Here is a 15601-nt window from a genome sequence, read left to right as displayed (position 1 = left end):
GTTAGACAGTGCTCGTTGCTGCTCGTTGAAAGAACAGCCAGGAGATTCAGCCAGCAACGTAAGCAGCACCCTGCTTCCATGGGTGGACACCCACAACACTCTCCTCGAACCAACCAGAACACACAGTGAAATACTTTTTACTCCTTAAAGCTCATTTCTCTCCTAAAAGCAGGAGGAACAACCTGCTGGCTGGACCCCAGAATGCTTCCTACTCCCTTCACGCTCAGCTGCTGACAGACACTACCATAGCCACCCGCCCGGGCGGCCGAAGTGATGCTGGGGGCAAAATCCACCTTCGAGCAGGGCACGGGCTTCACTCCTTTAGCACGTGGGGTACCGCACACAGATCCACCAGCAAGGGAAAAACAGGCTTGTAAATCCATTGCAAGACTCCAGCGGATCCACGGATCCGTTATTATCATAGATGGCCCCTTCCACCAGTGCACTTACCCTCACCCATCCCACTCATACCTGTAGCATCTTGTAGTTATTGATTAACCCTTCAATGAACGGCCCAGGTGCAACCATCACCCAAACTTTCACACGTCTGATTTCAAAATGAAATTAGCCCATACACTGGCTAATTTTTCCTGCGCATCAGCCAGGGAGAAGTTTATTGCAGTTGTGGCTGGAAGACACTTGGTCACATTCAGCCAACATCTCCCTGAAGTTCCCGTCCCATCAAGACTGCCCATTAACTGCTAATGAAGGTTGTATATAATTTCACGATCATACAGATGGGACAGTATTTCCCCCTTATTTTATCTTTATATTAACTAGCGCCTGCTCAAAGACGTACAATTTTATTTCTAATGCTTCTGAGCAGGTTGTCATATTTTAAGAAAACAGTAACATGCAGATTTTTGTAACACTACCTCATTTCCAAGAAGCTACAAGGCACAGAAATCCCATCAATGACTAATGAGTTGTGGGTTAAGGTGGACGTACCTTGCTGTGAAGTCACTGTACTATTCTCGACCCGTGCTGCCTGCCATAAAATTTTAATGCTGCTTCTGACATATTTATGAAATACCTCACCTAGTCTTTGCAGGATGACAAAAAGATTTACATCTGCAATTACTGCAAGCACATAGGTTTTAGCTATGCACTTTAAACTTTTGTACACAAAGGTATTTAACTTTAATACAACAAAGGTAGGTGGTGCCACAGAGCAACCATATTGGAACTGCATTAGGAGAGGATTTATCTCCCGGTACCAGGAGGACAACTGCCCAACTCATCTGCATAGAAGATGGCATTGCAGTTAATGACGATGAGGAATTTGCCCCTTCCCTCTCCCGCTTCCCCCCCGCTGCCTCACCCACCCTCTCTGCCAGCCACCGGCACACAGCCTGCTGGTACCCCAGGCAGACCCAGCAATACCGAGGCTGCTGGCAATACCAGGCCCAGCTCGCCACGTGCAGAGCCTCGGGCGCGGCGCCAGGACGGAGGCGCCGCTCTGCGCCGGCTGCTGCCGCCGCTCACCCCAGACCAGCTCGCGGCTCCCCCCAGGCCTGGCCCGCGTTTCACCCCACACCCAGGCAAGGCGAGGGGCTCAGAGCCCTGCCCTCGCGCCCAGAGCGTGCGCGCGCAGACCGACGGCACACGAGGGCTCGCGCCGGTTCACCTGCCTGGCTCCGGAGGGACTGGCTGCTAGCGCAGGCAGGATGAAAACACCCACCTCACAGCAAATATCAAGCTTTACCGTACGGTTTCACCCCAAATTGGTGTAAGAAGTGCCAAGAAGTTTCTTGTGGGATGAAATTCTCCAAACTACGTAATGGAAATGTTGCATTTGATTCAGACTGAAATCTTGCGCTCCATGCTTCAATCCTGACTTTAGCCCTGCTTTATAATTTCAGCCTTCATAACAATAATGTGATGTGTAGTTACTTCCAGGAATTACACAAGTAATTTAGCTAGTAACAGAAGTAGGTACACTGTTGCAAGCCATAACAACATAGCTACAGTGTGGAAATTGTCTGGGAATTAAGCACTTTGGTAGCTTGATAAAGGTATGGTGCTGCTGACATGGAAGCAGCCTTCAATTACCTGCAAGCGCAGGTGGGACCAGGGCAGGAAAGCGTCTGCACGGGTGAGGGAGCATCCTCCCACACCGGTGTCTCCCCAGGCGTCCCGCTGGTGCCTCCGCCCTCGGTGACTGTGTCAGACCATGCCGGGGCTTGGCCACAGCTCGGCTGGGACCAGGCCAGCAGCTCCGGCTACACCAGGTGACAGCCAGGTCCTCCCCTTTCTGCTGAGGCAGCAGCACCTCGGCTGGATGGAAAAGTGTCTCGTCCTCCTGTAAAACCCCTGCGTGATGAGCGCTCCCAGCCGAGCCACTCTAAACCTCAGCCCTTCTGGCTGCAAGGCCAAGTTTTCAGCTGGACTCCAGGCTTCAGCCACCTCTGGACGGGGGCTTTAGCATATCAGCAGGGTCTGCTTTCCCCCTCTGGTTCTTTCTGTCATCACAGGGAGCTTGTGCAAGCTCTGAAATACAGAGACACGGCCCCAGCAGAGATGTCAGTTTTTCTTTCTGACACCAAACACAATGCAAATGAATGCCTGAGTGACAGAAGACAGGTAATTTCTCCCTTGATTTTCACAGCACTGGTTTGGTTTTACACCACATCCACGTTACAGTCATCCTTTTAATGCAGAGAAAAAACATGTCAGCTGATCTCAGGTCAACCTCCGGGAGCACGGCAGCTCAGTCCTCTGGCAGGACCGATGCTCTGCTGGCAAACGTTTTGTAGCCAAAGCCATTTCCAAGTAATGTCTGCAGCTGCTGAGCCTGGCCTGATCCAGCTGAATCAGCCAAAAATTGTGCCAAGGAAGAGACGGCGTGGCGGGGAAGGGACGACAGATGATCCCACCCCACACACAGGGGCTGATGCTTGAGGACGCTGTGGCTGCTGGGGCACATCTCCCGGGGGGCCCATGGTTCCCCACGCATCCCAGCAGCCCAGGGCACACCCCCATGGGACCAGGCTCCCCGCCGAGGGCTGGCGTTACATTTCCTGGCTTCAGTAAATGTGCAAGATCAATGGCTGGTGCACCTGGGCTGAGGCAGCTCCTTTGTGCTGAAGGAGGCTGGCTGGAGGAAGAGAAGACGGGGCAGCATCATCACCCCGTGCCCAGCACCTCAAACGGACTCAGCAGGTAGCCCTTCTCCGACCTGGGCACTGCTTATCCCACTGCAGAGTCCATGCACACCTCTCCAAGTAAGCAAAGCACCCGTGTAAGCTTGAAACTTACTCATTCTGTGACAACGCATCTGTGTGGCAAAGCAGCCTTTGCTGCTGCTGCCCAACACGGACAGGATTTAGTGCCTTTGCTGCTAAACAGACGTTCAGCTGGGGCTAGAGTGCTGCTTTTAGTCTTTTTTATGAAGGAATTAAGGGGGTTACATTTTAATTTCCTAGCTTATTCTGCAGTCAGTGAACAGCCTGATCCGAAATCTACTGCAGCCATAGGTGACAGATGACTGACTTGCAGTCAAAGTGCCCCAGTGCCATATCTGCTGCTAGAAATAAGCAAACGTATCCTTTCTGAAGAGTTCTCACTTCCCCATCCGGGCTGTCCCTCTTCTCCTGGCACAGCCAGCGTGAGCAGGGCATGCAGGGGCCGTGGCCTCAGACTCTTCCCACCTGCACCTCTCTGCGTAGGGGTTTTCCCCTGCCAGACACGGGTGCACTCACAGCAGCCGTCCAGCACAGACACTGCTTCCTACAGCTTCACAGCCTCCACTTCAAAATGTGTTTTCGGAGAAAAGTTCTGCCGTGGAAATGGGGCAGTCCTTGGAGGGCCTTCCTTCATTGTTACAAAGGCATGTCATTTTGCTTAAAATTTTTCATTTAATTTGGCTTTCTTTCCATTACCCCATTTTGTTTCTTTTGCACTGAGCATATAACATTGCGTTGCATTGCACTGCAATCTATCCTAATGTCTTGGCATTTTCACTTGCTTTGATAAAGTCTCAATGTGTCCAGAGACTCCTGGAAAGAGAATACTTAATTCCTAAAATATTCAGTTTCGATTTGTGCTGTAGACATCAGCTCTGAGTGCTGGAGTTTCCTACAGGGTGGATGCTCTATGTTCGAACAGTCCTAACTGCAAGCAAACTCCGTCCAGCAGTCATCACACAGAAATCAAGCCTAGAGTCTGAGAAAACAAGCCCAGCCAGTAGTACAAATTCTGCATTAATAAATAACACTCTGCTAGAGAATGCCTGCAAACCTCCCCCACCCAAAGCCTCCGCATGGATCATCCTGCAGCCGCAAAGGGGAGGGTGCGGGGAACCGGGGGTGCCTGGGTGCAGGACCTGGTCTCCAGCGTTCCCATGGCCACACAAATCCTGGGAGCAAGAGATCCAGTTCATCGCAGGACAGCTTAGAAAGCGGTTCCTAACACCACGAAGCCCAGCAGACACCGAACCCCTCAGGCTGTCACCCAGAGCTAGACACATCTTTCAGTATATGCAGAAACCCAGGCTTGGGCTGACGCACGAGAAGCCGCTTCCGCAGTGTGCTCAACGCGAGAGGCCGATGGGCCAGCTGGGCTCGAGCGCCCGCGAGAACAGAAACCGCACCGTCCCCAGCAGCCACCGCACAACGAAGCTCTTGGCAGCTGGGCCGCAGAGCTCAGATGTGATGGGAACACAGACTGCTCTCCCGTCACCGCCACCGAATGCTGCCTCCGGGGCGGCGCCGCGGGCGGCATGGTGCGGCAGGAATGCAGCAGCTACATCGCACTGCTGCTCATGGACACAGCGGGCCATGAAGTGCTTTCCACTCCGCTTACTTCAGGCATCTTGGTGCTTGCTCGCAGTTTGTCAGGAAACTGCTTGATCAGTTCCGGTAGCAGGGTTTGGCTCCAGCACGCACCCAGCAGATGAGGCGCAGAGCTGCTCCGGCTCCCGAACTACCACTGCAGCTGCGGGAGGTGCTGGGCACACCCCAGTGCTCAACGCTCTGGCAACTTGCTGTTCGTAACCGCGATGCTTTTGTAATCTCCGATTTTTTTTGAACTCTGGGTACTGACACAGCACAAGGAGGCACAAAGGTAAAAAAAAGCTGAATGCTCAGAAATGATAAAGCATTTCTGTTGCCCTGGTGTGAAAAACCTCACCGCGAGCACGGGGTTGAGTTCATCCCCGCAAGCACAAGGCGGCCCGGGCCAGCTCCAGACATGCTTTCCCACGTCAGAGGCAACGCCTGCACATGGCTCAGGACATCAGGCACCTGAAGGGGCTTGTCAGTGCTCTGCTCCTCTAATCCAAACCACAGCTTTCCAAAATCAGAACTAATTTAGACCTCATGGCTTCCTAAAAACAGTCAGCTTTTTCTTATTGTGTTTCCACACCAGACAGACGTCAATAATGACAAAAGCGGAGCGAACAGGAGAGGACCCGTGGGGGCAGAGGACGCAGCAGCTTGCCTCACCTGCGGCATGCCACGTACCAGAGGGACACAGAGCTCTCAGCGCCGGCACATCAGGGGCGCATCGCCTGGTGAGCTGCTGTCGCCACTGGTTTTGAGAGCTGGCCAGGAAACCAACTCTTAGGAAAGCCTTTGCAAAGCTGTCCCTGGCCTCCCGAGGGAGGAGGAGGACGGTGGTGCACCCTGCAGCTCCACACACAGAGGGAACGTCCTTGGTGCCCCGAGGAGACCCTGGGAGCTGCCTCGGTGGTGGCAAAGAGACCCTGCGTAGGGCAAGCTCTGCCAAGCAGCCCGACGTTGGGCAGTTCCCGATGCCAGGTCATACAGGGCTAACGCAATTAATGAGCAGAGGGCAAGCTTTTAACACATTTCATCTACAAGCACCTCATCTTTAAAATTCTGGCTCCGGGTATTTTGGGGCAGAGACTCGTGTTCATTGTAGCTGCCAGCACGATGGGGCTTGCAGGGGACAGAAAAACGTTTAGTAACATAAAAAAAACCCAACAACTGCAACAAAAGGTTTTTTAAATTCTTGGTGTTGCTTTTATAATCAGCGGTATTGCCTAAGGGTGGGCAGCGCGTCAGACCCGTAACACTGAATGAAACCTCAACAGGGAACAGCCACTGCTTTCAGCCGCTGCCAGTGTCTCCCTGTGGGTACCTCAGCACATGCTGCGCAGAGCCAGGAGCAGGAAGGGTCCCCGGTCCCTCCCTGGACACGCAGGACGGGGCCCTGGGTCATCAGCTGGGTGCCTCCATCCCCCTCCTCCCCGTCTTCAGGGGTGCCAGGTGGCCACGGTGCGCAGGCAGCACCCCTCCGATGCCAGCTGTGCACTGCATTGCTCGGCGCAGCACCCTCTGCAACGCTGCTCCGTGAGCTCTGTGGCCACCCCCACTCCGGCAGCCCCAGGCAGGGCTCCAGAAGAAATGACCACAAACGCTGGCTTCCCTCCCTCAGCACTGAACACGCCCAACAGCAACACTCTTTGCTGTGAACAGCGGCTTAACTTGAAAAATCACCATCTGAACAGAGGACTCCCCTGTCCCACGGGTGACATCGCTCGGCTGCCAGAGCCCCACACCCCAGCACCGTCCCGGGGTGGGGAGGGGGTGGTTTCGGCACGGAGGTCTGGATGGAAGCATCTCCCCCCACGCCGCGGCCCCCCGGCGCTGCCGCGCGCCACTGCCGGCTGATGCGACTGATTGATTTGACTGAAGGTAGCCAAACTGTCACTCAGGAGGTGCCCCCTTGGTACCTCTTCTGGCTGGATCTACTTGAGGGTGGGATTGCCTGAGCCGCTCCTGTCAGGGATTTCAAAGGGAACAAGCAGCTGAATGCGGATCTGACAGCTCGGCCCCCGAATTAGGGCTATTTGCATGCTAATTTCCACCGTGCTTAACTCGCTGGCAGACCTAGAGCAAGAAGCAGCCTCTGCATGTTTGGAACAATGCTTGACTGATCTAGCTGCGTTAACGAGCAAATTATGGTAATTTTGTTATTACAAATGCATAGAAATTTCCAAAGAGTGGAGCAATACAATATGTTTTCTCTCCTCCTCCTCACTCCTAAATACGGACCCTTTTGTTTATACACACTTCGCCTTGCTTACTTATGTTTAGACATGCACAGCATCTCTCCTCGACGGGAGGAGGCAGAAATTAGGGCTGGAGCAGAGGGAGCCCACAGAGCAGACGGGAGCGGCTTTGCTGACCACGGGACACTTGGGACAGCATCCTCAGCTGGTGTCACGCAGCAGAGGGCCCCGGCGGCCAGCGGTCGGGACTAATTGACCCCAGTTGAGGATTGGGTCTGTAAGAGGAAGGCGGGTTTGGGAACAGCACATCCAGAAGCTGTTGGCTTCCCAACATTTCACCTTCTTGCCCTCTCCGGCGTAATTTCTAAATCAATTTAATGAAATAATATCTGACAACATCATATTGAAAACAATATAAATTTTATCTATATTCTGTGCAAGCGTGGTAATTACCTTCCTGAGAGATGAACACCAAAACATTTCTCCAGGCTTCCCAGATCCTGGCAGCCCCTCATTCAAAATGTAGAGGAGCTGCGGAGAAACGCATACCATTTACTTAACTGCTTCATTATTAATTAAGGGAGTCATTTGTCAGTTGATTTGCAATGTGGTATTGCCCCAAGATATTCGTGACGGCACATCACTTGCTCCATCATACGTGATGAAACTTCTCTGGGATTTGTCTTCTGAGATTACAGGAGGGTGGGGAGGCACCTTCGTGGAGCAGCCCTAGACTGGGGCAAAACCAGTCAATCTGCTTACCCAGAAAATGCTAAATGTCAACACTTTTGTCCCTTGGCAGCAGGACTTCGGCTGTGGTGGTGGAAGCTGTCAGTGCCTCTGTGCCCATCCTGGTGGGGGTGAAGGTGTTTTTGGGGTGCTCTGGGTGATGGCTGGGTTTGAGTTATGTGAGCTGCAAAAAGTGGCGATACCAGCCCAAAAAAAGTAACTGCCCATAATCCAAGCAGAGATACGCATCCCCACCAAAACAGCAGCAAGAAGCAGGTGGAGCAGACAGCAAACAGACTTAGGAGTCACCTCCACGCTCCAGGGAGGTAACTTGCAAACCCTCCACTTCACCAAAGAAATGTTAAGGTTTGTTCCTCGTCTGCTTTAGGCCCTTCTAGGATTTAGGGCCTGATTCTCCTTTCACTTTCACTGGCCACAGCAACGTCCCTGTCCAGGTAAGCAAGCAGTTCCAGCTTTATGCTGTAAATCAGAGGAGGACCTGGTTCAGGCTCTGCCACCAATGCCCTCTGCCATCCCAGTTTTTAAGTGTTTTACCTCCCAGCTAACTCGCTTTCAAATATTCACTGCTGCCTGCCAGGAGATTGTAAAATGCTATCGCAAAACTTTGGCAAAAGCAGGGACAGAACAAATAATATAAGCTCATGAAAATAATGACGAATGAAGTCCTCAGCATGCTGGGGGGGGCACCGATCCCCACCAATCCCCTCCAATCCCCACGGGCTTTGTTCCAGAGCTCCCACACCCTAAGTGCTGCCTCCGGACGCCTGCCGTGACGCACGGCTCGCACTCCTGCTCCCCCGCACCCCCCGCTACAGGCTGGGTTCAGGCTGCACCTTGGGCTCAGGCAGGAGCAACCGCCCCAAAAGGGAGAGGTCACACAACCTCACTTCTCCACAGTGATATCTGCTACCCACAAGGGAAAAATGTGTTTGAAAACCACGTGTTTTGTTTCCCAACACCATCTCCTTCTGCTTTGCACGTTAAAACCAGCATCTTCTCCCAGATAAAAGATTGCTAATGACACCGTTGATATTTTTTATGCTTTTCTTTTCAAAGCCCAGTTTTGAATGTCACTGTTTTCAGGTCCCTTTAGTCGGGTAATTGCACATAGACTTCATATAAAGGAAATTCATTTGTTCAGGGTCACTGCATGGTTTTTCATTAAAAACAAATTACCGGTGTTCAGAAAGGACATCTGGGTTTCGAGAGTCCCATTAATGACTGTATTTTCAGCATCACTATTCCGGACAGTCTACCCTTTCCTGTCACCCGGTGTGCAGGGCCCGCCAGCAGAGGAGGGGACAGGGTGAATGACAGTCCCGGGGAGGGGAGAGCGGGGCTGGGGCGGGGGCTCCACCCCCGGAGACGGGGAGAGGAAAGAGGGGGAAACAGGAGCCAGGGGGGCAACAGGGGCTGCTGTCCCAGCACTTCTAATGCAAGAACTGGAATTAGTATTTAAGCGAATGATCGTGGCTACTTCAGCACAACCTTTTCCAGCTGAGCCGCGGCACCGTGAGTCCGACGCGAGGGCACGCAGATGCTGACGCCAGACACGGGCATGGTTTGCCCAAGCCCCTGCAAGGCCCCCGCTGTCCCAGCTGTGGGAACTGCTGTGAGCCCCCCTGCCCCAGCCCCGGCAAGGACCCATGCGGGACATGCCTCTGGGGATGCTGGTCCTCATGGCAGACACGCAAGCTGCAGCCCTGGCACCACTCCTCATGCCTTCCCCTGGCCCCTGGCTGATGGGCACAGTCTTCCCCACACATGAAAGGACGCAGATCTTCAGGCACATCCCAGAGACACGAGTAATGATCTGTGGAGAGATACCTGAGCCGGTGCTGGAAACAGGCTGGTGGTGTGTGGAGCAAGAGGACCAAGAGAAGACCCAGGCAAGCAGCGTGGGTCATTGCCACCATGCCAGCCCCAGCCAGCAGTGCACCAGAGCCCATGGGAGAGGAGAGAAGGTCCGGCCTCCCAAAGGGGAGGAAAATATGGTAATGTTGTGCTACCCGTGACCAGCAGACCGTCACCCTAGCAGCTGTGCTCCCATTCAAACACTTCACCTCAAAAAAGGCTCTGGGTCGCACACAAAGGTCACGGAGTAAAATCCCTGCAGATACTGCATTTCCCAGGGATGCGTAACCAACTAGCTGTTGTTATGCTCCCAAAGCCTAATCTGCAAATGCAAGGTAGTCAAGAGAGCAGAAGCTGCAAGCAGAAGACAGCACCACCTCCATCAGAAGAGCCAAACAGCCCTGGGAATGCCTCTACGGAGAGGAGTGAGCAAAGCCAGGTGGCGTTGGGCTCCAGCCTGCACGTGCTGGATGGGATGGAGATGCCTGCTTTTCCCAGGAGAGAAAGGGAAGGCGGCTGGGAAAATACTGTTCTGTGTTTCAAGAGCGACAGCACACTAGGGGCACAATCACAGTGTGAGCAAGTAATAACAATAATACCAAATGGAAACCAGGAGATAATTCCTGCATAGAGCATCTCATTAACCTGTAGGATCCTGTGCCCAGGGGTGCTACTGAGACCACGAATCTAGTAGGAATCAATAGTGGATTAAACCTCTCAATAGATAATGAGTACAGAGAGCCACACTAGACAAAATAAACAGTTGTAAGGAATAAAAACTCTCTTGCCTCAAGGCATAAGCCACTATAAAATGGGGATTAAAGAGACGTGTCCACCCCAGGAGCTGCTGTGTCCCCTGCCCCAGCTGTGGGCAGGTAGGGATGGCAGGCGGGCAGGGGCTGTTCCCAGGACCCCGTGGCTTCCCACGGCAGATGCCACATGACGCTGTTGATCTCCTGCCGGCTCCCGTCGCGCCCAGGAACGTGCGCCGGCAGTCAGCAATTCTACGCTGGGTCCGCTCGCCTTCGCCCCTCCAGCCCCGATCTCCTGGAGCAGGAGGGAAGCCGGGCAGGCAGGCACGGGGCACGGGTGCAAGGGGATGCTGAGCCAGGGGCTGGGAGCTGGCACTGCTGTGGCTACAGGTGGGAGTAGGAATGTGGAGGGCAATTTCTCCCAGCCCCTGTGTAGACATTAGGCGCTGCCCTGTGACAGGGAAGCTGCCCACATGGCTCCCTCCAGCCTCCGAGGGAGATTCATGGCTCTGTTGTTCAATAGTGGTTGAGGGTCTAGAGCAGAGCTGCCCCATCTATGCACCTGCGTGCAAGGCTGCTTTCCAGAGAGGGACCTCTTCTCCCATTAACAATGACTCCACCTCTGCCCACAGCATCAGGCAAAAGCACCAGAATTCCTGATTCTGCAGCACTATCCCAGCAGTGCCATAATCAAAACAGAAGTCATAGGATAATGGGGCATTTCAGGGTGGAAGGGACTTCGGGAGGTCTCTAGACCCTGCTCACAGCAGGATCAGCAATAAGTCCAGACCAGGATGCTCAGGGCTTCATCCAGCCTGGCCTTGAAAACCCTCAAGGATGGAGACTGCACAGCCTCTCTGAGCAACTCTTCCACTGCTGGACCCTCCTCGTGGGGGAAAAGTTGTAGCTTTTCCTCACCCCCATTTTGTACCTTGCTTGTTTCAGCTTAGAGCCGTTGCCTCTTTGTGCTGGGGGGCCCAGAACTGCACTGCTCCTATTGTGAGTGCACGAGTGCCAAGTGAGGGAGATAATCCCTTCCCTCCAGCTGCCGTCCGGGATGCTGCTGGTTGTCCTCGCTGCCAGAGCACACTGCAGGCTAATGCTCCGCTCTGGGTCTGCGGTCATCCCCAGAGCGCCTCCAGCAGCCAGCCACTCCCCAGCCCGTTTTGCTGCAAAGTGCTCCCTTCCCTGGCACAGGGTTTTATCTTTGCTCTTGCTGGATTTCATACTCCTTGCCCAGCCTGCCCAGGTGCTGGCACGTGGCAGCCCTACCCTGAAGCATACCGACGGCACCCTTCAGTTTGGCACCACCCGAAAACCTGACGAGGTGCTCGTTCCCGTTTGAGGATGAAGATGATAACCAGGGCAGCCCCCAGGCCGTACCCTGCAGTGCATTAACCTGTGGCATTAACCAGCACCTCCGAGCTTGGCCACCCAGCCCGTTGTTCTCCCATCTACCTCCCCATCCGCCTTCACCGCAGCACTTCACTTGTCCCCGGCGCTGTCAAAGCACTGCGGCCTGCTGGACCTGCAGCATCTCTCGGAGAGCTCCTCTCAGGTCACTTTTACGGGGTGACAGCCACCCAGAGGCAGGAGAAGCGTGCAGGGCCCGTGACCTGCAGAGGGAACGTGTTTATGGGAACCTCAAGCGATGCCACATCTCAGTTTGTAAAGCTCTGGACTGAAACCGTAGCCATGTGTTTGCTTGTTTGGTTCCTTTAGAGAAAAGCACGTGATTAGTTTATTCTCCAGGCCACACCAGATGTTCACGAGCCACATAAAAAAGGAAATTCCCTATTGACACTCAAGTCCCTGTTTTTGGAGGGAAGGCAGGGGGGAGACCTGAGAGCGTGGACCAGGTAATTGTGCCAGGCACGGCGGTGCGGTGGGGACAGGTTCCTGTGTGCATCCCTGCCTGTGGGAGAGACAGGGAAGGACTGGGGCTGCGGGGCAAGAAGCCTCTCCTGTTCAGATCAACAGCAGGGGAGCTGGAGGAGAGATAAGCACAGAGCAAGCAGCTGAATCCACACAGCTCCTGTTTCCAGCTTCCAGCCTGGAAATGCCAGGGGTCTGGACGGTCTCCCCTGCCCTGCAGGCACGCTACAGACCCCCAGCAGGTGTGGGGCAAACACCCGCAGCGCGGCGAGGGACGGGTTTACTTGCAGCAGCACAAGCGATGGCAGCAGCAACAAGCATGCAACAAAACACCGCCTATGTCTTATCATGTATACATTGCTCCCATGTCTCTAAGCACTTAACTCACACAATTACTTAATTACGAGCAGAAATTAATGGCTAACGATTAAAAATCTTATCAAGGAAGCACATTTCTGGCAGAGGCTCCGAAAACTACAACGAGGCAGCGGCAGGGCATGAAAGGAATCCCTGAGACCTGGTACAACAAACATGCGCTCCAGCTCAGGCACGGTGATTTGACCATTTCGGAAAAAGTGGGGATGTGCCCATGGCACCAGACCAGAGCTGCCTCCTGGTGCTGGGTCGGCCCCTCAGGGACTCTGGTGCTTTCCCCAGCAAGGCTCTGAAACTGGTTCTGCAAAGGACGGGAGTCAAAGAAGGATTGAGAGGCATTTTGGATGCTAGTTAGCAAATTCTCACTTAAATGAGAAGGAGAACCTACAGGAATTGCATCTGACCTTCACACTAGCTGGAGCAGAAGGTTGTTATTAAAGGAACCAGTGAGAGGAACAGTGCAGTTATTCAATATAATAGGTCACACAAGTCTATGTGTAGTTAAAAATAAAATCTATTACCAGGGAAAATCAGCTCAGACGACTCTACATCACCAAACCCCCACTGCACCTCCTCCGGCCGAGCACCGCCAAGCCCCATGTCCTGCAGTTTTGCCATCCCATCCTGGCACTGCTCCTGAGCAGCTGGTGATGTACTGATTCCCCAGCACCCCCGTCACCTGGGGACGGAACTGGGGCTTACAGTCAGATTTCCAGAGAAAGGTGCTCTGAAAGAAGGTGGTAGATTCCCACAAGGTTTCTGAAAGCCTCTAAATTGCTGTCTTTGCCAGGAATGATGCATCCAACGCACCCAGGCTTTCAGGGCACCCTCAGCAGGAGGATGCCCCTGGGGTAAGGACGGGCTCAGGGCATGAGTAAAGAGCCAGCCCAGGAGGGACTGGGCAGGAGACAGAGGGACCGGCAGGGCAGGACGCCTGCCCCCCTGGACACGGAGGCAACCAGCCGAGCCTGCTGCTCCCCGTGCTTTAAGGAATGATTACAGCTTGTGGTTGAGCTAAAGAGCTGATGCAAGTTCAAATTCTCACCTCCTGTGAGCAGCCAGCTGTGCCATGGAAGTCAGGCAGGCCTGGCTGAGGATGGGAGAAACATACCAGTCACGGTGTCGATACGCGTGTGCGTCCATGAGGAATGGCGTGAAACACACTCCTTCCAAACAAGGCTTTGCTTTTAGGTGTTCGCTTTTTATCCTCACTCCTCACGAACTGCATCTGGTGCCCTCACAGCAGCTCTTTCAGAGATGAGATTTTATGGGTAAAAATTGGTTTCTATGCAACCTATGATCTAACTTCAGTAGCTCGCTTCTAACTCCAATACACACATAAAATGTCTGATTTTTTTTTTTTCTTTACTCTTTAGCAACCTGGTGGAACCCAATTTGTGGAACATAACCAAAGCTGGTAACAAAGACTAACCCCAAAAGAGCCTGAACATCAAATCACTGTCACCAACTCCCACTTTCCTATTACGAGTACTTTTCTCTAAATCACCACCTCCTGCAGGCATGTGATTACACATGAAATTCCACTTTAGGGCTTTTTCCTCAGTAACTCTCTGAACTTGCTCACTCCAAAGAGCTCGCTCAAATGACCCTATGGGACTGGAAAGCAAGAGGGGAAAGAAAGGGAATCTCCAAGTTATCACCACATACCAAATCATATGATACCTTGGGGCCAGATTAATGACTATTAGACATGTATTAGGGGCTTAGAATGCCGCCTTCCCTCGCAGCCAGCAGCATCAGTCACATGCAGACGAAAGGCAGCAGAGCTCTGGGACAAACCCCGGCAGTTCTTCCAAGCTGAAGTAAGTGCACTGATTTTCAACAGTACCCAACCTCCGGTGCTGCGGCGGGAGCGAGCCCGCTCCGTGCTCCCACTGCTGCGCACCCACCACTGCTCGCTGCCAGCGCCCTGGTGTGCCACCCCACCGTGGGTCACGCCAGATCCGCAGGCCACAGCGACAGAGCGTTGCACCGACGATGCTACGTGCCTGCAGACCCTGCCCTGCCGGCCCTGGGCGCCCACACACCCTCCGTGCCCGCTGGCCGCACAGGCAAGCGCTGGCCGCTGGCCGGCTCATGCCACCCTGCATTTCTCGCTGCACGGCTCCAAAAGGGGAAGGAAATTACAGAAATACAGCGTCCTGAGGACAACTCGGTGTCCCTCAGGAGTCAGCTAGGTGGGCACAGTTTTGCAGAGGTGCTGAGGTCAGGACATGGCCATCCCCCGAGGGGCGGTGGCCTCGCCACTGGGACACGGCACGGAGAGACACAGCGTGTTTGCAGCCAACGGGGGCGGGTTAGAGCAGAGCCTGTGTTGAACAGGAGCAGCCTGGCACGGTCCAAACTGGAGCGATCCCTGGGCTCCAGAGAAGGGAGGCTGGGGGCTCCTCCAGCACCCGCTGCAAACGATTTGCTCTGGCAGTCATTGGGCTGCATTACCTCCCGCGCCGGGGAGCCCGGCCTTCCTTCACTCAGGGCTGCTCTACACCCCCCTTCCCCTTCCGCGCTACGGCCTCTGCCTCGTGCTCGGCTCAGCGCAGAGCATCCACAGAGTGCCACGCTCTCCTTCTGAGATGCTGTCTTTTTCCTTTCCTTTTATTTTTTCTCCCCCCGTTTTGAAGACTCACCAGGCACCATTCCTGTCAGCGCTGGAGCGGAGTAGCTGCCCTGTCCGGCAGGGGGGACATGCGGAGGGTATCCTGGGAGGGTTGTGCTTGCCAGCTCGCGACCTGAGGAATCAAACCAACAAATCACCACGTGAGCATCGCGACGAGCGGACACGGTTTTACATCTCCCCAAGCGCCCGGAACACAGCCATGCATTTGTCATCACCGCTCTGCGAGGACCAGCGTGGGATTTCCAGCCTGGCAGGAAGGGGAGGCACAGTTTTGCTTTCTCTATAAGCTGCCACAAAGCTCCAACAAAGTGAGAGATGAGAAGGGGAAGAGCAGAGCTCTGCAGGGAGACGAACACGGCCGCCTGAACTCCGGCTGCTCGC

At 54.0% G+C, this 15601-nt stretch overlaps 1 protein-coding gene across 1 annotated transcript in view; it reads right to left on the bottom strand.

Annotated features, from left to right (window-relative positions):
* The window catches only part of PAX5 (paired box 5), a 135282-nt gene that overhangs the window by 16100 nt on the left and 103581 nt on the right, over nt 1–15601 (bottom strand). The window contains exon 8 of the mRNA XM_075079028.1: nt 15231–15332. Within this exon, the coding sequence (XP_074935129.1) occupies nt 15231–15332 (102 nt within the window). The remainder of the gene's footprint in view (nt 1–15230; nt 15333–15601) is intronic.

This window comes from Phalacrocorax aristotelis, chromosome Z (assembly GCF_949628215.1).
Source record: "Phalacrocorax aristotelis chromosome Z, bGulAri2.1, whole genome shotgun sequence".
In the NCBI taxonomy this organism is placed as follows: Eukaryota; Metazoa; Chordata; class Aves; order Suliformes; family Phalacrocoracidae; genus Phalacrocorax; species Phalacrocorax aristotelis.
Note: the sequence above shows the minus strand (reverse complement) of the source record. Positions and strands in the feature narration are given on the sequence as shown.